At 35.8% G+C, this 21,395-nt stretch overlaps 3 protein-coding genes across 10 annotated transcripts; 2 read left to right on the plus strand and 1 right to left on the minus strand.

Moving 5' to 3' along the window:
• Nucleotides 1-8: 8 nt before the first annotated feature.
• LOC106785475 (conserved oligomeric Golgi complex subunit 3) lies at nucleotides 9-2,838 on the plus strand. The gene has a single exon (XM_014745989.1). The coding sequence runs from the start codon at nucleotides 139-141 to the stop codon at nucleotides 2,563-2,565; it is 2,427 nt and encodes an 808-aa protein (XP_014601475.1). The 5' UTR covers nucleotides 9-138; the 3' UTR covers nucleotides 2,566-2,838.
• A 208-nt stretch (nucleotides 2,839-3,046) lies between these two features.
• LOC106785463 (cyclin-dependent kinase 2-like) lies at nucleotides 3,047-6,288 on the plus strand. 4 transcript variants are annotated; one of them, XM_014745959.1, is made up of 6 exons: nucleotides 3,047-3,347; nucleotides 3,437-3,817; nucleotides 4,930-5,125; nucleotides 5,325-5,597; nucleotides 5,733-5,936; nucleotides 6,013-6,288. In XM_014745959.1, the coding sequence occupies exons 2-6, from the start codon at nucleotides 3,702-3,704 to the stop codon at nucleotides 6,121-6,123; spliced, it is 900 nt and encodes a 299-aa protein (XP_014601445.1). In that variant the 5' UTR covers nucleotides 3,047-3,347; nucleotides 3,437-3,701; the 3' UTR covers nucleotides 6,124-6,288. The 4 variants fall into 4 exon arrangements, with proteins under 4 accessions (XP_014601445.1, XP_014601442.1, XP_014601444.1 ...); XM_014745956.1 differs by having other exon boundaries at nucleotides 5,325-5,936; XM_014745957.1 differs by having other exon boundaries at nucleotides 3,051-3,284; nucleotides 5,325-5,936.
• Nucleotides 6,289-6,496: 208 nt separating this feature from the next.
• Nucleotides 6,497-17,758, minus strand: LOC106785461 (microtubule-associated protein tau). Of its 5 annotated transcripts, XM_014745948.1 has the most exons (10): nucleotides 17,612-17,755; nucleotides 15,818-16,175; nucleotides 13,709-15,787; nucleotides 13,371-13,417; nucleotides 13,123-13,297; nucleotides 12,840-13,048; nucleotides 12,500-12,685; nucleotides 11,736-11,780; nucleotides 10,765-10,926; nucleotides 6,497-7,052 (listed from the first exon to the last, which is right to left on the minus strand). In XM_014745948.1, exons 1-10 carry the CDS (start codon nucleotides 17,666-17,668, stop codon nucleotides 6,522-6,524), a joined length of 3,849 nt encoding a protein of 1,282 aa, XP_014601434.1. In that variant the 5' UTR covers nucleotides 17,669-17,755; the 3' UTR covers nucleotides 6,497-6,521. The 5 variants fall into 5 exon arrangements, with proteins under 5 accessions (XP_014601434.1, XP_014601433.1, XP_014601435.1 ...); XM_014745947.1 differs by having other exon boundaries at nucleotides 13,709-16,175; XM_014745950.1 differs by lacking the exon at nucleotides 6,497-7,052 and adding an exon at nucleotides 7,633-10,330 and having other exon boundaries at nucleotides 13,709-16,175; nucleotides 17,612-17,742.
• Between the last annotated feature and the right edge of the window lie 3,637 nt (nucleotides 17,759-21,395).

Consider the following 21,395-nt stretch of genomic DNA (forward strand, 5'->3'; position numbering starts at 1 on the left):
TAATTTGAATTTGGTGCTCAAAACCTGTTATGTCATATTGGTTAGGCGTAATGCAAGTAGAGCAGTCTTAACAGCAAGATGGCGCTGCGAAATGCAGTTCGATATGCAATCGAATTTTGATGTTAAAAATGTAAGAAAATGGCGAGAATGACGTGTACACCAGATGATCTGATTCAATGGGATTCTGCTGAAAATTGTTTGGCACCGTTAACAGATCTACAAAAAGATTGTTTGCAAAAATTAGAACAAGAATTGTCTTCTCTGGATATTACAACTAACGAAAATGCGAGTGAAATTGGTGAATCTTTGGATCAAGACAAATGTGATAAAATAACACAAATAGAACGTTGTCAAGATGTTTTAGAATATTATACTAAATTAGAGAGGGAATATATATCATCTGAAAATTTGAAATATATGTTATACTTGGATGATCTTAAAACTCGTCGCCAAGAATGCAGAGAACTTTGTGAATTGATTACGGATACCTTGGAAGATTTTTCTATTTTGTTTAAACAATACGCTGAAGTATCGGATAAAACATCATCCTTACATAATGCAAGCGAAGAACTGATCACCGATCAAAAGAGATTAAACTCTATGGTAGAGAGCATAGCAGAGAACGTAAAATATTTTAAAGAAGTAGACGTGATAATGGAAAAATTAGAGGCTTCTACATTATCTGTAAACAGCGATATGTTTTTTAATATAGTAGAGAAGGTAGATACTAATATGGATGCTTTACAGACAAACAATACTTTCAAAGAAAGTACCACTTATTTAGTCAAGTATAGACATTGCCAATTCAAGATTATAACTTTGATACAAAATTATATTTTCAATTTATTTTCAAGAACCACAGAAAGCATTTTAAATTTCAACGAAACTGAAGGCGTACAAGAAAACATAGATGCTGCTTTGGCATTATTTTATGGGAGATTTCAAACTATTGTTTCCAAAGTAAAACCTATCATAGATCAAGTGGAAACTAAATCTACTAAGCGACAAGAATATAATAATTTATTAGTAGAATGTCATCAATATTACTGGAGTCAAAGAGGTTTGGTATTGGGTCCTAGTATTCAGAAATCTTTATCTGCTATAAAAGAAAGATATAATGGAGATCATTGCAGTTTAGTCAGACATTCGTGTGCCTTGCTTTTACACGCGTCCGTCGACGAATATAGATTGTTTTATGAATTCTTTTCTAAGCCATCCATAGGCCTAACAACATTTTTAGAAAGTCTGTGTACCTCTTTATACGACACTGTAAGACCATTTATCATTCACATTAATCATTTAGAAACTCTAGCAGAAATCTGTTGTATTTTAAGGATAGAAATGTTAGACGAACACGTGCAAAATAACTTTGAGCCTTTAGAAGGCTTTGGAAATATTTGTTTGCAACTTTTACATGATGTGCAAGAGAGACTCGTTTTTCGCGCGCAATTGTATTTACAATCCGACGTATTAAATTATAGTCCATCGCCAGGAGATTTGGCGTATCCAGAAAAGTTAAAAATGATGGAAGACATAGCGGAATCCATAAGAGAAGAAACGCGTCAATCAAGAATGAAAAGAATATCTGTATCATCTAATGACAGTAATATTCTTGAGCCGGTGTCAAGAAATCATATTATAATGGATTCGATTTATCAAAAATCGCATATGGGTAGTTCACCGGCAGATTTACATGGAATGTGGTATCCAACGGTTCGTAGAACTTTGGTTTGTTTGTCAAGACTTTATCGATGCGTAGATAGATCAGTTTTTCAATCGCTAAGTCAAGAAGCTATATCCCTTTGCGTCCAAAGTATAGAGAAAGCGAGAAACGAAATAGAAATTCGAGCTTCTACATTGGATGCTGAATTATTTCAAATTAAACATTTATTGATATTACGTGAACAAATTGCCCCATTTCAAGTTGACTTCACCATCAAGGAATATAGTTTAGATTTTTCGAGAGTGAAGATGGCAGCTTTTGGATTGCTGGAAAAAAGTTCGAAACTTTTTACTTTGTCGAACAATGCCTTGTTGGAATTTCTATTAGAAGGTGCACCCAAAATGAAAGAGCAATTGATCGACTCTCGTAAAGAGGTTGATAATAATTTAAAACATGCTTGCCAAAGATTAATTCAACATGCCACATTTATATTGATCAATCCAGTTATGCAGTTGTTAGAAAAAGAAAAAGTACATTCTAATACTTCCAATGCAGATACTAAACAACAAATCTTTGGAAATGCGCAGGAAGTAAATACGGTAGTTGCTGACGTCTTACGAACGATTAAATTTAAGCTTCCAAACATTCAACAATCTATGCAATTATATTTAGCTAACAAAGAGACAGAATTTATTTTATTACGTCCAATAAAGAATAGCATTAGTGCTGCGTTTGCACAATTGTATCAATTGTTAAGCAAGTATTATAGTTCGGAGGAACTCTTATTGATTGCTTGTCCATTGCCGGAACAAATTTCTGTTATATTGAGTTCGTCCAGTCTTGTTCAAAATAAATCTATACAGTCGGAAAATAAACTCTCGCAAGATCAGGAAGAACTTTAGTAAGAGATTAACAAACGAAATTATTATATGAGTAATTGTAAATACATCAAAATATCTATGCAAAATTCTCTCCAATGATCTAATTCAATGCGCATGTAAATAAATTTTTCATTGCACCTTTGACCGAAAAAGGTCTAGTATTTAAAGTGCAATATGAAATAAAATAAATGTATATCAAAGGTTTTATATGTAAATAGATTTATGTGGACTAAACTCTAGTATAATTTTTCTACTAATTATTGTATGAAGCAACATAAAGTACTATAAAACAAAATATAAATTTATATAAATTAATATGTATCACGTTTACTTTCTTCTAATTATCGTAAATTTATTAATTTCGTATATTTTTTTATAGATAATGATTAGAATTACTTAATATTTAAGAATATATATATATATATATAAAACTTACTGTTAAATACAAACGCGATATGTATAAAATTTAGAATATTGGTTTCCTCAGATGACGTCAGGTGGCGCTGTCAACAAAACAATTACCTCATATCTTTCTCAATCTTCAAGACAACAATTCGCATAAACATACTTGCATATATTAATTAATCGATAACACGTAATTCTCTTTATAAATAGATCATCCAGTGTTTAATAAACGTTTCCATTTAAACTTTAACCTTGCATACAAAAATAAGTGATTAGTATCTATTAATTAGTGAGTGACGAGCAATATTAGAAATTAATAATTTTAGACATTGGCGGTAAATTTGAAATTCTTGTTCAAATAATAGATTTCGTCGTGAACACATGATAATATTATTGAAGTAAATTACCGCAATAAATCATATATTTATATATATATATCCGGAAGGTTCATTTAAAAACTATGAAATAAATTCTTTTCGTTTTTTAGACAAATTTTCATCTAGTAAGAAAGGTCGGCACTGCGCAAACGCCTAAAATTACGCGCTGGAAGAGTCAACGTGCGTACAATTCTTCTTTCCTTGTTGATAAACACTAAGAACAATAAACCGATAGTGGTGTTCGACGATCGACTGCATTATTCATCGTCGATCTTAAGTAGTAAAGAGAATATTTATAATAGTGGCGTCAATTAAAAGAACGACAAAACGACGGCGTGTCAAGGAAAAGGCGACGTCGAGCGTGACGTTGAGGTTATGGATAATTTCGTGAAAATCGAAAAAATAGGGGAAGGGACGTATGGGGTGGTATATAAAGCGAAGGATAAGCTGACCGGCAAATTGGTGGCGCTCAAGAAGATTCGCTTGGAGACGTATGTTTTTTATTATCATTTTTATTTTCTAACGCACACTTAAGTTTTTCCCCCGATTGTTTTTATTTTATGCAGGGATGATTTATATATGAAAATAATGGAATGCTCGTAACTCTTAATAATTTATTCTTACTCCGTCCATCGGGAAAAACTTAGTTTCGCCGGGTGTTGAAAGCTTCGTTTGAGATCGTTCAACAAAATATAAAATATAATAATAATTTGATTATTTCTCATTAGATCTTAACAACAAGGTTTCTCAATTAATCCATTAGCTAATAATACACTGTTCTATTTAATGCTCATATATGGAAATTATTCGTGCTAACACAAACAAAGCGATGCTTTTTGGTTGATTCTTTTCTATGAGAAATAAATATATATGTAAAAATCTTTGAATCGACTGGTTTATGTAAAAGAATAAAATCTTTCTATTAATAGAAATATTCCACAATCGATTCCTAATCCCCATTGAAATTAAATATTACTTGTCGTGTAATTTGTTTGTCGTAGTCTTTATTAATGTTATTTTTATGTTGAATCAAGGAACGCTGTGTTATGTAAAGTCAATCTATATATATATATATTATGTAAAGAAGCTAACACAAGCTAAAGCAGCACTTATATGATTTCTTAAGCAGTTCGCTTCAATGGTATACGAGCTATCCAGTCTTCAATAAATTTCTTATGTTTGCCTCGCAAGACCATCATTATCATGCATCTTAAAAAGTTATCTTTCAGACTCTCAACCGACTTCATATTGACAAGTCTTTTGCTTATCCGCATTGCTAACATACATGCTAACTTGCACATTGGGGTCAGCTGAATCTGGAGGGGCCACGTTACACTATATTGTCGTAGCACCACATTATTCAGCTTGTTCCATTGTGTTATGCTCGCCTGATTTTAATTTTTTGTCTTCTTATTAATACGTTATAACTGCCACTGCTAGAAAATGGGTTACTATATTATAGGCCAATATATTGGATATTCTCCAACTGTGAATGTGTATTACTTATTGAATTCTATACAAATAAAATTAATCATGCAATTTTCTTTTCTTTTTTTCTTCTTTTTTTCTATTCATTTAATCATGCGGTATGAATTTCAATTAGGGAAAGCGAAGGGGTGCCATCAACTGCTATAAGAGAAATTTCGCTCTTGAGGGAACTTGCGCATCCAAACATTGTGCAGTTGTTTGATGTTGTCGATGGTGATAAACATTTATATCTTGTGTTTGAGTTTCTCCAACAGGATCTTAAGAAATTATTAGATTCTGTTAAAAGTGGTTTGGATCAAGCGCTTGTTAAGGTAGGGGATTTATTTAATTGTAATATTATTTAATTGTAATATTAAAATTCAATAACTTGGTATGTTAAAGAAAGAATGTAATATATAATACACATGGTATGTGTGTCAGTATATATATGCATCTACAAGAAGGTTTTAGAAAAGATTGCGAAAAGAATATGTAGAGTATATGTAACATAAAAGAGATATTTATTTTCAGAGTTACCTCTATCAGTTACTAAAGGGGATTTCCTTTTGTCATTTAAATCGTATATTGCACAGAGACTTAAAACCTCAAAATCTGTTAATTGATCGCGAAGGATACATTAAATTAGCCGACTTTGGTTTAGCTAGAACTTTTTTGATTCCTGTGAGAACTTACACGCATGAAGTAGTGACACTCTGGTACCGTGCACCGGAGATACTCTTAGGAACTAAATTATATTCGAGTGCTGTGGATATATGGAGCCTTGGCTGTATTTTTGCAGAAATGGTTTGTAAGCTCATGGGATTAATAATAAACAGTACAATACAGGAATGTAATTCTTTGCGTGTTTTAATTGTTATCTTCTTTCGTTTTGATTCTTTTCTTTTCTTCTTCCGTTTGTTTTCATTTTGTTTCTTACAGGCTACAAGAAGAGCGCTCTTCCCAGGTGATTCCGAGATAGATCAATTGTTTAAAATATTTCATTTGCTTGGAACACCAGATGAAAGTATCTGGCCAGGTGTAACACAGCTTCGTGATTACAAATCAATGTTTCCAAGATGGGAGCCGACTGATTTGGATGAAGCTGTACCTACTTTAGATGCAGAAGCCAAAGATTTACTCATGGTTTGTATTGAACGAGACGTCGAGCTTCGACAACTGTTGTACCATTTATTATAATATGTTTTTATATTGACCACAGAAACTCTTGATATATGATCCTAACGAAAGGATAACAGCTAGGAAAGGTTTGAATCATTCGTATTTTTCTGATGTTAAATTAGTACCACCGCCTTTGCCAAAGAAAAAGTGACATAGATTTACGATACTACAACCAACAGGATATCATATTTTCATTTTAGGATATATCATAACGTTTAAAATAAGATTTAAGTTACAATATCCTAGAGATGTTTTATTAAGGAGACGGTGTAATTTTGATATACGACAAAGTGTTCATTTAAATATATATTTGATACGATTTAAATTAAATAAACGATTTATATTCTGCTATGTCATATATTAATACGATTTTATTCGTCCTCCGTAAGATAATGAATGTAAGCCAACACAGTACAAATTAAGCACAAGAAAAAAAAACAAATCAGTAAAATCTACGTAATAATCGATTTATTATTTTACCGCACGTGCTTCGAAAGCGGGTTAATCCGCGCATTAATCGTTCGATGAAATATAAAGAAAAATTAGAACTCATTGAGCAACGCGAGTAGATTGTATCGAGGATTCGATCAATTTGGGTAAAATGAGTTTAGGAGATGTCTCCGAGACCGTGTTAATTTCCTGATGAACTGGTGAAGTTGCCAACTTAGGAAGACGCAACTCATTCGGCGACATCTTTCCCGGAGACGTTTTATTGATATTTTTTAATCGTAAATTATTCGGAGGACGAGGAGGAGTACTCGGTGGTTTCAAAGATTTGCCCGAGTCTTCCTTCATCGGACTTTTTTTCTCAGTGATATTTTTCTCGTTCCTACTATCTTCATTCTTTTCTAAATTTTGCGTTGCAGGACTATCTGCGTCTTTCGGTAGAATATTATTTTTATTAGACGTTGGTGACTTGGCCAGGCTGCTGCGAACAGCTTGTGCAGTAACTACTCGAGACGGTGATTTCACAGTGCGTCCTCGTGTTGGTGTCGATGGTGGTGGCTGTGGTAGCTCGCTACTCCTCGTTTCCGTTTCTTTTTTTTCCTCATCCGTTATCTGCTCCTCAGTACTTTGAACCTGAATATACAGGATGCTTGTTTAAAAATCAACTTCTTACTTAAGCGTCTGATCTTCATTGGCAATGGTTCATTTATATACTAGGATCATATGTATGCATGTATTCAAATCAATGAGTTAGTATTGTATTACGAGATATACGAGATTAGCGAATGTGCAAACTGACCTTGATATTACAGTGACGGTGAGTGCTCTGACGGTAGTTCGCAGCAGCCGGCGTGTGTTATATACGTGAGGGTGAGGATACACGCTGTGCTGATATATTTATGGATTATTCTTGCAATTTAACTAAATTCTTACTACGGCATGTTCGTTTAGAACCTATTAGGAATATAGTTTGAGGAAAAAGTTAAGGAAAATTTAGGGTAAACGCGTTATGAAATATTTTTACATCTATTCTCAGCTGTAGCGGTTGTTAGATTTGTTAGGATCGTTCTTTTTTCCCCCATTAACATGCACGAGTTCTACCCTTGTGCAATTTTAAATTTAATATTTTTTTTTTTTTAGGAGACTCTTGGTTTTTTATTATTTATGATCGGGATTGAATTTGGGTTGATAAATGAGAGAGAGACTGGTAATGTAAATTTAAAAACAAAAATATTATTGCGATATTCCAGCATGAACCTCCTGAAAAAGATATACCGGACACAGTCATTGCACAATTGCGCTCGTACGAAGTGGTAACTTGTGACAATTACGAGAACCTAAGATTAGTTTTTTCTTTCTGTTTTTCTTTTTTGCTTTACATTATTCTGTTTGTTTTTTTGTTCTTCTTTCCTTTTTTTTCCTTGTTATTGCGAAATATTCGGATGTTAAAATCGAACCGAGGTACACAGTAGTCAAGTATGGAAGCAATATAGTTATTAATGTGTTTGTAATAGTACATACATGTATTTTCTAGCGACGTGTAAATTGCATGAAACGTCATAAAGTGAAGACGACAAACAAGAGGCTTTTCGATTACCTCCCCCTTTTATTTTCTTTCTTTTTTTTTTCTACCCCTTTCCGTTTCGTACCGTTTTTCAATAATAGCATACTCTCTGACTCCTGATTTTCTCTTACCTATCGAGATAATTATTATTCTCTAGCGATAGATTAATTATTATACTGAATAAGTGCAACGAATAGCAATATAGTTTACGTATCTACAGTAACGATTACAAATATCTCGTACTCTCTAGATTATCATTTAGATACAATCCGAACCGAGTTCGATGTACCAAACGATTTCACAAAAATGAATCCTTCGTTTACAATATTATTATATCTCGTACACGCACCACGCTTCTTTCTTTTCTTTTTCGTATTCGAAATTGCGTATTTTCTCCATATTTCATCTTTCAATACTCACTATCAGACACTTTATTCTCTTTCTCTCTCGTGTGTTTCATTCTCTATAATAAACCGATTAAAGCGGTCTGATACGTGCGAATACTTGTATTATTATAGTCTTGTTTTCTCAGTGATTCGACTAATCCCGGAATAAAATCGACGATCGAAGTTTAACGTGAACTACAGATAATAATAATTAATAATTAATAGTAATATCATTAAATCGCTCTCATTCTAATACCTAATGATTTTTCTTCTATCATTAAATTTTTTTTCTTTTTATTTTTGTTAGCGAGCGATCAATTAAACTTAGGTCTACATCAATGATCGAACGAAACGTTACCTCTTACGTTCACGATTACATTAAAAAAAAGAAAACTTGTCACTATGTCGAACCATAAAAAATTAGAAAAAAGAAAACAATTATCTATACGTATATGTATGTTTTTTATTTTATTTTTTTAAATAAGAATCACACGAGGTCAATCAACCGCGCAATTGCAATTCTTCATTTCGGTTTGCGTGGGAAAACTTGGCTTTTAGTTTGATCGATCCGATGAAAAATACGAACAACAAGACGACGATCCTCGTTAAATATAATATTTTAACATTTCCGTATACAATTTTTGATGCTTCGCAGGTCGACCGTAAATTTCGTATATTTTTTTTCCTTTCATTTCTTTTCTTTACAAAAAAAGCCGTCGAAGTTAGCTTAAAAAAGAAAATGAACTGAAATCGTATTTTGTCGTTGGAATGGTGGTTCCCTTGTTAGCAGCGAGAATAAGACAAAGATGCAAATAACTCTCTCACGATGAAACTCGATACGAGAAATGGCAATACAACACGACGACGATGGAAAAATAAATGAATGACGAGAAAGATGTTAATTAAGCACGTTATGTCACTAGCATGGCATACGTACGGAATGCGGACGTTGCTGCATCATTTCTGTCTCTCTTTCTTTCTCTCTTTCCGTTTCTATCTGACCTCTATTCTCGATTTGCAAGTGCGTGAATGATTATAGAATAATGACAGTGCAGAATTTATCGCGAACGTAAACGTTTTATAGAATGTGTTGAAGGAATTTACCGAATACTTATCGATACCGAACTTGAAATCATTGATTTATTTCTGATAATCGATAGAACGTTGTTTAAAAATGAAAGATTTTGAAATAACAAACAGGTTTACCTTAATCGATATTAAATTAATGATTTTAACGATCGATATAGCATTATTTGTTGGATGTTAAAGTGAACATTTGCGTGTTGCAATGTGATGAACATATAATGTGGATACAAAATTGAGGCAAAAGAGAGAGAGAGAGAGAGAGAGAGAGAGAGAGAGAGAGAGAAAGAGAAAAGTTAGACAAAATTGTAGAGTAATCAATCAACAACCATTGCCGTGAATTATTAGAGTCACCATAAAACTCGTTTTCGACGAAAATCGGAATATTTCGATCGAAATGAGTTTAATCGTTAGTTGTTTATCACAAAATCGGCAGTGTTGAGATCGTACAGAAGAGAGAAGAAGAAAAAACAACAAAAAAAGATCTTCACGAGAGCATCGTACGAATGATTCTGCTGTGATCATTAGGAATGGTAGCTTAACAAGGTAAACGCTTGCTCAGTATCGGCTCAGCAAGGACTCTAAGAGTCCTTTTTTCTTTTTTTTAAAGGGGGATGGTATAATGATCCCACATTTGTTGGGATTCTCGTAGAAGTATCAGGAGGGGGGTAGGAGAGGTTGAGGACGAGGAAGGGGAAAAGGTAAAGGTGAGTTTAATATACGTAAAGTGACGAAGTTTTTCTAAGACCAGAATTTATCGGTCAAGTTTTGTTTTTTCACGAGAGAGAGAGAGAGAGCTAGCATTCCTGGTTGAGGTTCTCGTCCGAAGCTGGCAGGCCGTTCTTGCCGTCGGTGATCGCGCCGGAGGGTATTGGGCTCTGCGGGCACAAGACACGTTTCACAATTAGAGGAAGAAACCGAAAACCCTCCCACCGACAAAAAACTATTCTTCAAAACCATCGAGCAAGTTGTTCATTCCATTTCCATCCTTAGCAAATTTCGACAAAGTTTATCGTTAAGTAATTGTAGAGCTATTTTATCTTGATACGACATTTTTTTTCGCGTTAGTAGTTGGGTTATCGATATTTCAAAAATAAAAGTGCGCTGAAATAATACTTTAAAAAGACAACATGCAGCGCGCGAGTGGTGTAAAGCGAATAGTTTAGCTAGTGCGAATTTTGATTAAAGAAACAAAGTAAAAGCATCGATTCGTTTCGTACTAATAAAGAACTAATTAATCGATAAATCTGGATCTTATAAATTTATCGTTGTAAATTGTTCTTTAACGTGAAGGATTACACATAAATCGTACCTGTGAACCACTACCGCAAAGACTTTCAACATTCGAGCCTGTCTGTCTGAGATAATCCTTGTCGTTGAAGATCTTTTTGTCACCGCCACCTGGCTTATGTTTCACATTGTCCATAGATCCTATCTTGCTTTCGGCCTTGATATCAACTTTCTGCGTTTGTATCTGCAAATATAATTCTTTTGTTGTTAAATTAATCACATTCAAAATTAACGTTTCGTTTCTATTGTGATCGAAAAATGAAAAAGTTCAAGCAGCATAGAAAATGGATGCGTTTAGAGTCGAGGGTTTATTTGACTTGTTCACGAATAAGCTCTACTCTATCTACGGTATTAACAAAATAAAAATTGTCGTATTCTATAACCGTCAAAATAATATAAAACAAATATTGATAGTTGGGCTACTGTCGCAATACGGCGTAACATGTAATAAATTGTATAATAATAAAAAAATATAATTTTTGAATACTCTCTTTGATACATGCTTCGTCATGCTAGAGTTTCCTCCGATCAAACAATACTTTTACTTACATTGCTGGTTAATAAAATATACCTCTATATATCCAGCGAAATAGTATGCACGTGTTATGATCAGAAAACGACGATATGGCACGAATCCAAGTTTGTTAATAAATAATAAAAGAGCCCTATAATATTGTTTTTTTTTCTTTTCACGTAGCTGGATGAATTTTGATGATTATTTTATTATAAATTACGATTCGAATCGATGAATTTCGCATGTGATAAAATGATAAAACAGTAAAAAAAGCTCATTAGTTAGCTCATTCATTAGTGTTCAGCCGTGCCTTGGAAGATCTTACTTTCTCATATCATTTGAATTTAAAGTTGATAGTAACAATAAGATAATTCGACATACGGGGTGCTTGTACCGGATGACGAGAAAGAACCCAAATAGAGGAATAGATGCGGAAGAGACTTTGTATATATTTATTTAACTGACCATTACATACTTACGTCGTTATTCGTGTCCTGCGGTGTCTTTGGTGGCGTCGCCGATGACTGAACACCAAGAAATAACAATGACTTGTTAATTAATGACAAGTGGACGAACCGCATGCATACGGAAGAGAAAATGTAGAGATAGACGAAGATTCATGAACCGCTCCGAACGAATCTTTTTAGGGTCGTTAATTTTTCTTTAATTATATATTATTAAACCAAAATCAAATATCGCGGAAGTAAATTCTTATAGAGTTGCATATATAGAGTATATGTATATATATTGTATATTACATTCCGCATGCAACGTTTCATTCACGAATAAGTAAGTATACGTATTTTTTCATTTGAAGTCCTCCTTTTATTTCTTTTTCTTTCTGGTTGAACGAACGAAGCGAGCATTTTGTTATTCACTGTGACAAATATGAATGAAAGTAAATCAACGATCAATGATAATAATGCACGAATAATTCGAGCGTCTGAATTTTTGTTTCAATTGATCGGTTATTACTCGCTTCTTCCTTGATCTATCTATGAATCTGTGTTATATTACGAAAATAATAATGCATAAAAAACATTAGAGACACTAACGGTACTTTTCTAGATTATATTATAATTGAAAAAAATAAGTAAGTAAATGCATTAGAATTAAACACGAACATGCTGAAATCAATGTTAAAAATTCCTAATAATAATAAATATAATAAAGTCTCGTATTGTCAAGGATACAAGGCCAATAGAATTTGTTTCCGATGAAATATTAAAAAGAAATCTTTTACCTTGACACTTCCACCACCAGGTACGTGCTTGGCGTTATCTTTCGAGCCTACTTTTGGCTTAGCTTTGTCTTTAAAATCCAACTTGACTGTCTCGATCTTTTTATCACCGCCGCCAGGTTTATACGTTGCATTATCCAAAGAGCCCACTTTGGGTTTCGCGTTCCATTGAAGTTTTATTTGAGATATCTGAAATGAAAATTAGTATTCAACATAAAAAAGAACGAAAAGTTTGTAATCAAATCTTGGCAATTATTAGTTGCACGTTAATTCAATTGGCAAAAACTTCAAGATTAAACATTTATTTTCAGTCAATTATTGTATTTATAAATGAAAAGCTCACCTTTTTGTCTCCGCCACTGGGCGTGTATTTTTCGTTCTTCGCAGCGATCTTAGGTTGTGCCTTGCTAAAGTCCAACTTTCTGTTTTCTATTTTAACTTTTCCACCACCAGGTTTGTAACTGGCATTTTCTAATGAACCGATTTTCGATCGTACCGTTTTCAAATTCGGCGAAGGTGCTGCACCAACTTGGACTTTGTTCATCGGCACCTCTGTATCGTTAAACAAACACTCAATTGGGCTTATCGGATTATTTTGTTGATAGAAAAATGATGACTAAATTTACTCTTTTTTTCTTGACTTCCTGTCGATGACGGTGTCTCTGGAGTTTTTGGCAATGATTTGCTAGACTTGCTAGGCGATTTCGTCGGCGATCCAGCTGTCGATCTTTTGTCACTCTCTTTGGATTTCGACGGTGATTTTTTTGTTGGCGAATCTGCGACTCCATTCGTAGTCGGTGACTTTATAATAGATAAATAATTTATATATTACTTTTTCATTTTTGAATACTTGCAAATATTTGTATATACTTACTACGTTATGTTGGCTCAAATCGTTACTAGCACTGTCATTTTCCGTCTCTGCGAAAATAAATAAATGCGATGCATGCGTTAGATCAAATTTATGAATTTTTTGGCATAGCAAAAATCCGAAGCAAAATCACGTCGATGCCGGTAAGGATAAAATCAAAATATTCAATAAAATGAATTATAATACGAGTACAAGCGTATAAGAAGAGTGAGAAAAATAAGCGTATCTAATAAAAATTTCATTGCCGGTTCAATAATAAATAGCAAAACATTGAGAATCTCTTAGAAGAATAATCGGGGTGCAAGTAAGTAAACTTTGTTTTATGTTGCAATTGGCAAAACCTTTTTTTCGTTTCTCGCTGTGTAGTTTAACGGGTGTTTGCGCACGTCGTGGTTTTCCGGTAGGAGTTGTCGGTTTCGAAGTTTCTCGAGAAGAACTTTCCGTTTTTTCCTCCAGGCTTTCCTCCTTCTTGATAATCGAATCCTCGGCGAAGGTAGTTTTTTTCTTTTCACCCTCGCAAGGTTTTATACTGATCGCTGATTTTGGTGATTTCGGTGATTTCGGGGAACCAGGAGAAGACAGAGACCTTCTCTGTCCATTATCAAAACCTTTAACACTTTCTTGAGGCGACTTTGGTGGTGTAGCTAAGGATTCTGGTAGGGATAGTTTTTCCTGCATTTCCAAAGAAGGTGAACTCGCTGGTGCAGTCGGAGCCTGTACTTTCTCCGAAGTTGAATCTTTTGACAAAGCCGAGCTCGGTCTGCTGGGTTTTTCTAGATTTAAACTTTCCGATTTATTTTCCGCCTGAACGTCCACGACCGTCGGCGTCGAGGCTCTAGAAATGTCAGAGGATTTTGACGGAGTTTTCGAGTCCTGTTCGAGGTTTTGCATCGTTAAATTATTCGAAGGACTCGGAGTTAATTTTCTTTTATCATCCATTACGACATCGGCCGAGGGAGATGGCGCGGATCGTGAGGGTGACGTGGGAGAAGGGGAAGGAGATTTAGCAGGAGTTTTCGGTCTCTGTTCTACGGATTGAACAGTCGACGAATCGCTTAAAGCTTCCTTAGAATTGTCCTCCCCCTTCGTGACGTCCGGGGATGGAGACTTCGATGGTGTTTTTGATGCTTCCTCAGAATTCTTAATTGGCGTCGGAATATTCGAAGGACTTCCCACTGGAGGAGGAGGACTTTGTCGTTTGTTCTCTTTTATAATATCCGGTGACGGAGGAGACTTTGACGGTGTTCTTGGCATTTGATCTACGTTCTGTGGAGTTAAATTATTTGAAAGATTTTCCAAATTTCTTAATTTCTCTTCTATTTGATCTTTTTTACTCGGCGTGGAATCAGTTTTGTCATTCTGACCTGCAGAATGTACGGTTTGTGATTGAGGACTAGCGGAACGACTACTATCTTCTTTCGTAGTTAATTCATCGACTTTAATAGTATCCTTTTCAATTTTCTTTTCCTTCGATTCGTCTTTCGCTATTTCACTCTTACTTTCTTCATTAATTTTCATTTCAACGACCGAGGAATGTTCGTTTTTCATTTCATCAATTTTATCTTCCATTTTGCTCGATGCAGGTCTACTGCTAGAAGATTCCTTCTTTACTTCGTCTTTAACGTCACCAATTTGATCATTTTTAGTAGGAGCAGACTTATCCTCCTCGATGGAATCATTTTTATTGGACGTTTTATCTTCCGACTTGTCTAACGAAGATCTACTCGAAGTTTCTTTTTCTCCAGGCTGCTCGTTATCGTTTACAGGAACGATCATTCGTTCGGGTGATTTTCTCTCCGATTTAGTATCGATCGTAGCCGTTCCTGGCCGAGTTACTGATTTACTGCTATCCTCCATTTTTTGTTCTATTTTTGGAGATACCGAAGAGTCCGATAGGGATTCCTTGGTCCGGTCAGCGTTGCCACTTTTCTGCGGTGATTTGTCTTTATTGGGAGGTAAATTGTCAGCTGGGCGTGGCGACTTATCGGTGTCGGAAACCGTGCTACCATTTTGTCTAGGTGACTTTTCAGTATCCATCACAACGTCGTCATCGTCGTCATCGTTCTCCCCGCTGCCGCGAACGTCAGCTTTCTTTTTTTGAATCGAATTCTCTCGGACGAGATCGCTCTTCTCTTCGTCCAAGTCCGGCATTTTTTCTATGATTATACGAGGACGTACAGATTGGTTGTTCTCCTTATGGGATAATTGACACGGTCTTGCTGTGTTTAAGGACGGATCATTCCTCGGTCTTTGCGGCACCGAATTTTTAAGTGGCCTCGGTGAATTGAAACTTTGCGCTTGCGGTTGATTTGTGCTTGCCGATGCGGACGAATTCAAGATCCTTTGTTCCGTTCTCTGTTCGATGACGTTTCTTTGATAATTTGGCCTGGGCCCAACCGGTTGTGCAACCGGAGGTGGTCCTCCGCTCGGTGGTCCTCCGCTCGGTGGTCCTCCGCTCGGTGGATTGGCTATTCTGACTCCGGGGGGGGTCCCAGGAAATCTTGGACCTTGAGATATTGCTACTGGATTTTGTCTAGTTTGTATTTGCCTAGGCGAATGCACTTGGTTGTTTCCAGGAGGCCTCGGTGAAAGCCCGTGCGGTCGAAGTTGTACGAGTTGTTGTTGGCTTGATTTAGATTGGCCTATGGACGAATGTCTTTCTAAACCGTAAATAGGGTGTTGCGCTTGTTGTCCTGCAGGACGGTTACCTCCTATAGGGCCATTATTTACTGGATATCTTGGAAATCCAGTAGGAGTAACTTGGGCTCTTGCTTGAAAGCCTTGCGATAGAGGTGCACTCTGCTTTACCTACGAGAAAGAACGTTTCATCTCGCATTTACTTCAAACTCAAACTTCCCGATTGCTACTTTGGGAATGCAAACATCTGTTTGATATTCTTGGAACTCTCGCAACTTCCTCACCGATATATTTTTCCTAATGTTCCAAGTTTTTAAACTGATGTGCCAACTAGATTATGTTTATCTATAATTACGTAAATTAAATGTTCTTTCCTATTACGTTTCTTTCCGTTTTTATAGGTCGAATAAAAAAAAAAACAAATACAATTACTTCAACTTTGTAAAGAGGAAACAATTGACTACGTCTAATTACGTTGGAAATATCTCTAACGAGAATATGAACTTTGGAGAAATCTTAAGTCTTTTGAATATTGGGCTTTCGCATGTTCCACATCACGTACGTCGTGCGCGTATCCTTATGCAGTAAAGGGTAAACGCACCCCACGTATTCACTCAAACGTGCACGCTGCTCCTTAATCCGTAAGTTTGCCCTTCCTTCTTTCCTTTCGTATATTGTACAAGTCTGACGAATCTGCTCCCCCATTTTGAAGGCTTTGCTATTTTAGCATAACAATCGTCGGCAGTTGTGCTCCTAAATATTTCCTTTCTCTTTCTTTATTTTTCTCCCCACTAATAAGAACGAGTGTGGCGAACTTCTATTGTGCAGTCGCGTTTTTTGAAACGACTAAATAATTATGGGTTTTAATTTGGGACTATTACGAGATAAGTAAATTTCTAAATTGGTATAATATTCATGAAAAACGTGAAATAGTAAAAATTCAAATGTATTAAACCTACACAATCCTGTTCCTCGCATGTAATAGGATTTTATCTATTTATCGCTATAGATATCTGTTCATCATCCATCAACTATTTCGAAAGGATATTTTACACGGCATCGAGATCAGTAATTGGTTGTAAGTAAGAGAAAAGTGCAAGGGGGCAGGGTGTTCGGTCGTGCAAAGCGGAGAAATTGGGATGCGCGATATCGGCCCTGGGCTCATCGATCTCTCGATAATGCGAGACGACGGTGACGTCTCGAGAAACATTTCCACGGTACCTGCCACCGCTTGCTTAACTTTGCTTTCGTTATGGGATCGAACCACGAATAACTGTAGTCCAGATACACCACTATCGATATCCATCACGATTCCTAGAGACCTTTTAACTTGGCGTGACTCGAGAAAACCCTTTTCTTCAATGCCCACAACTATCTCGCATATTTTTTTCTATCTTTCGTTAATTCTTTTCATCTCGTTGGAACTACGAGATTGCCAAATTTATGTAAAACAAAAATAAAACGAACACGAATTACGATTATAAATGTCGAACTCTGAATAAATAACTGCAGCCGAGTTTTCTCATCTATGTGGGTTGCGATGAATGATTTTTGATACATTTTAATATTGCCGTTTGATTGTCTTTTTGTTTTTTATATCTGCTTACCGTGCTCGCACCGCGAATCAAAGCAGCATTGTTAGTCGTTGTTTCTTGCGGATCCATTGTTGTTCGTTCGTATTTCTGTTGTAATAGACACTTTTAGATCGATTTGTTCATCTTGTAGCTTCTGACAAAATGGTCCTCCATGGAACCTGTTGCGTATCAACAACAGTCACTCGATTTGACTGTGAATAGAGTCAACGTGCACGATACCAATAATGTGGCTACATCTTGAATCATGATTTTGTCGGTGTAGTGCAAAACAGGATATGGGTGTCCTGTTCGTGATATCGACAGTCTAACTTTTACCAGCGTGTATCAATATTACTATTTGAACTTTTCAGCTTCCTCTACTGAGAGGATTCTTCCAAGTATACTTTAGATTCAATTCTGTCAATGATTGTTTCTGAGGAATAACATTATTTTATTTTATAATGCCCCCTAATATCTCTTGGAAGATTCCTGTTCTTTCGTGTATCGACGAATCGCGCGTAGTAAGTTTCGTGCATAAAAGCTTGGACATTTAAATCTCGCAAGTATTGCGAATAATTCATAGTAATCAGGTACACGGTATACCCGACAGCTACAGGCGCCTACTTTAATATGTACCTACAATGCGTGTGCAACGAGGGTAACCTTCAATTATAAATTACCTCGCGCATTCTACGTGTCTTTTCTCATTATTACGTGCTTTTACGTTTACAAGGTTGTAGTGATCATGGGTATCAATTAAATACGATATTTACATGCTTTTCCTATTCCTTGGCTTTTTGTTGTTGTAGTAATGTAATATATTCATCATTTCGGATATAAATGATAATAAACTGACACCATTGATGAAGATGATATGTTACATTTATAAATTTCCATTTATAATGAATAATTAAGAGTTATGTAAGGGTCAAATAACGACGAAATTCGTTTATCGTCAATTATTGAACGAGATGATATTTATCATCGGAAAGTGCAGTCCGTACGGATAGCGTTTTGCATTTGAAAGTAGCCCCCGTACGATCGATAGAATAAATTTCAATAGTTTGAACCGTAGACTGTAGTACTCTTCCCCGAGGAATATGAAATTTTGCGGAATAATTAGGTGCGAGTTTTAGAACGCATTTCGAAAGATGCAATTTACAGTTAGACGGTAAACCTCGGAGGAGTCATTTTGCGGGAGCTTTAACATTGCTTGCTTGCATGATAAATAATGGTAAATATCGTTTGCGGCCTGTTAAACTGCCGCACGTTCTTAACAACTTACAAGAAACGGAAAGCAAAGACGGCTAAAGGGGTAAATGTAAACGGAGGAAGACACGCAAACCGTCATAACTGCCGAGGCACAATGAAAGATCGCGTTACCTACCGTCTTACTACCGGCGATTGACCTTGGCAAATACGAACACGTCCACCTAGTATCTTGGTATCCAACTTCGTGTTTCCGATTTAATATAATACTGAACACGATTTATGTATCTACAGGTATATATGTATATATATATATTAAACCATTCGTTCAGAAAAACATTGAACCTAGACGTGAGAAAAAATGTACCTAGGAAAAAAATTTCTAGCAGAACGATAATCCATTAATTGAAACGAAACTATGGACGCGAAGTACTTAGACGAGTAAAAATAATCGACGGATCTTGTTGTTAGGGTTGAACTCGGTAAAGTCACGTTCTATGTTAAAAAAAAAAAAAAAGAATAGCGTTCGATCGCGACAAGTGTTAACCTTCAGACGTTCTTGCTTTTTTATCGTCCTGATCCCTCGGCACCGCTGTTTTTTTTCCTTTCTTTTCTTCTTGCTTCATTATAATAGTCAGAGAATAAGAAATGAATTAAGTCAGTCCACGCACCTTTTCGATTCTTATCCTTTAACAGGGTGTATCGTTCACTTGGACGACTTCTGGGATCGAAATCTGCGAGGTGTGAGGTTCGTGCACATTCTATCGAGACTTAAACATTAGGATGATTCATAGGCGATTACGATTACGATTCGGTGAGACTGACAATTTTATCAGGAGACAACGATCGCGATCGTGCACGTTAATGAATCATAGAACGCTGATTTGCGTAATAACATTATTTTGATTTTCTTTATAATTTTCTAATTATTCCATTAATTGATTAAAATCATGGATTATTATTTTACAAAGGAAATTTTGTCATTGGATTCATTCGCAATTGGTCGATGTTATCTCAAAGTTTAATCGTAGATCCTATTCGCAGGATTACTATAATCACGTATGGACGAGCGTGAGGATTGTTTTCTCTTGGAACGAATATATTTTATCGTAGAAAGAGAATCGTACCAGCTTCAAAACTTCCGCCCTTATTTCCTTTGGAAAAGCAGAAACTAGCCATGGCCCTACTGCTCCGTCGGCATTATAGGCCAACTGCCCATTCCTCGAGTTATTGATCGCGCCCGTTGAGAGAGTGTGTGCGTTCAATTCCATCCTTTTTATGCACATCGATGGATGGATGTGACTACTAAGAAGACTCGTATGATTTCCTATCTAATATGGAAAATTAACGAGTTCGCGTGCTTTTTGCGAGGCTTCCAAGAAGAAAAATAAAAAAGAACAACCTATGAGAAAATAAATGGCATTAGCAATAATTCATTGGAACCGGTCAGAAATTAGCTCGGATAGATTGAAAGTCTACCCAGTGATCCTAATTAAAGGACTACCTGACTTTGTTTGATTAGGAAAGTGCAAGGAAACGATCGTGTGATGAATGATGACATTGAGTAAAAGGTTCTATCGATCTTGCCCAACGTTTATGGAAACACCTTAAACCGACAATTTACTTTGGTATCAATAGGAGGTATTTTCCTATCGTCTTAGATTTCCTAGGATTTGTAGCATTCTATTTTAAGAAATGGCAAAAAGTACGATTTGATTAGATACACTGTCGAAGATAATCGACTAGTGCACTATAGGGGATTAATTTCACTAGAGGAGACTCGCCTATTGCACTTTTGTGGCTTATTTCGAGCTAACCAAATCGATATACCCATTTGCGACGACATGTTGAGAAGTTACGACGTGTTAATATATGGGTTACAGAATTTACGATGACCTGCCTGTGATTTTTTATTCGTTTTCGCATATTCCAATCGACTTTGTCATCTTCCTCTTAGAAAAATTGGTCTTTTAATTTTGAGATCGTTAAAAGGAACGATTAGAAACCAGGATTGTTTTTAACGTTAATAAGAAATGACAACGCACAGGGGAATTACTTGGAATAAAAGTATGAGTTACTGTTGGTAACTGTATTGGCTTGTCTATGCTCGTCGAATGCGGGCGAGACTCTAATAACGTAGCACAATCGATATTTCAACTGTAAAAAGGAAGACAAATGAAGGAAGATAAGCGAACTGATGTTGTTCGACGCATCCAAACAGACGTATATTGCGGAACGTATTGTTCCGCAGTTGTTTACTGATTAGGCACAAAATTTAGGAACGAATATCATTTTTGCAATCGGAGAAAACGACCCAGTTTTGTTTTCTAGTAGCGAATTTTTGTCATGAATTCTTCTACAATTCATAACTTGTAGAAATTGTATCGAACGGGTAAAAATGTACGCGCAGATCGAGGGTAACGACAGATAAGGACGGAACTGTCAGTCCGTGTGCGGGTAGGTAGCGCAGTTTTATCGAGAAGGAACATCTTCGAATCACCTGCTGCGATGTTCTACAATGACGATGTGCTATTGTCACGTGGCTATGTTTATCGGATACCACATCGTTGTTTCCTGTATGTTAATCCATTAGCCTCGAGTTTATAAC

This window comes from Polistes canadensis, unplaced genomic scaffold (genome assembly GCF_001313835.1).
Source record: "Polistes canadensis isolate GaletaPanama2010 unplaced genomic scaffold, ASM131383v1 scaffold_51, whole genome shotgun sequence".
Lineage (NCBI taxonomy): Eukaryota > Metazoa > Arthropoda > Insecta > Hymenoptera > Vespidae > Polistes > Polistes canadensis.

Excerpts from the sequence above, each read along its gene's own strand:
- LOC106785475 (XM_014745989.1), top strand. The coding sequence starts at position 139 with ATGGCGAGAATGACGTGTACACCAGATGATCTGATTCAATGGGATTCT.
- LOC106785463 (XM_014745956.1), top strand. The coding sequence starts at position 3,702 with ATGGATAATTTCGTGAAAATCGAAAAAATAGGGGAAGGGACGTATGGG. Across the intron at positions 5,126-5,324 it reads TGGATCAAGCGCTTGTTAAG|AGTTACCTCTATCAGTTACT; the intron begins GTAGGGGATTTA and ends ATTTATTTTCAG. Across the intron at positions 5,937-6,012 it reads AAGCCAAAGATTTACTCATG|AAACTCTTGATATATGATCC; the intron begins GTTTGTATTGAA and ends TATTGACCACAG.
- LOC106785461 (XM_014745947.1), bottom strand. The coding sequence starts at position 17,668 with ATGGATCCGCAAGAAACAACGACTAACAATGCTGCTTTGATTCGCGGT. Across the intron at positions 13,418-13,708 it reads CAGCGAGAAACGAAAAAAAG|AGACGGAAAATGACAGTGCT; the intron begins GTTTTGCCAATT and ends TTATTTTCGCAG. Across the intron at positions 13,298-13,370 it reads ATTTGAGCCAACATAACGTA|TCACCGACTACGAATGGAGT; the intron begins GTAAGTATATAC and ends TCTATTATAAAG.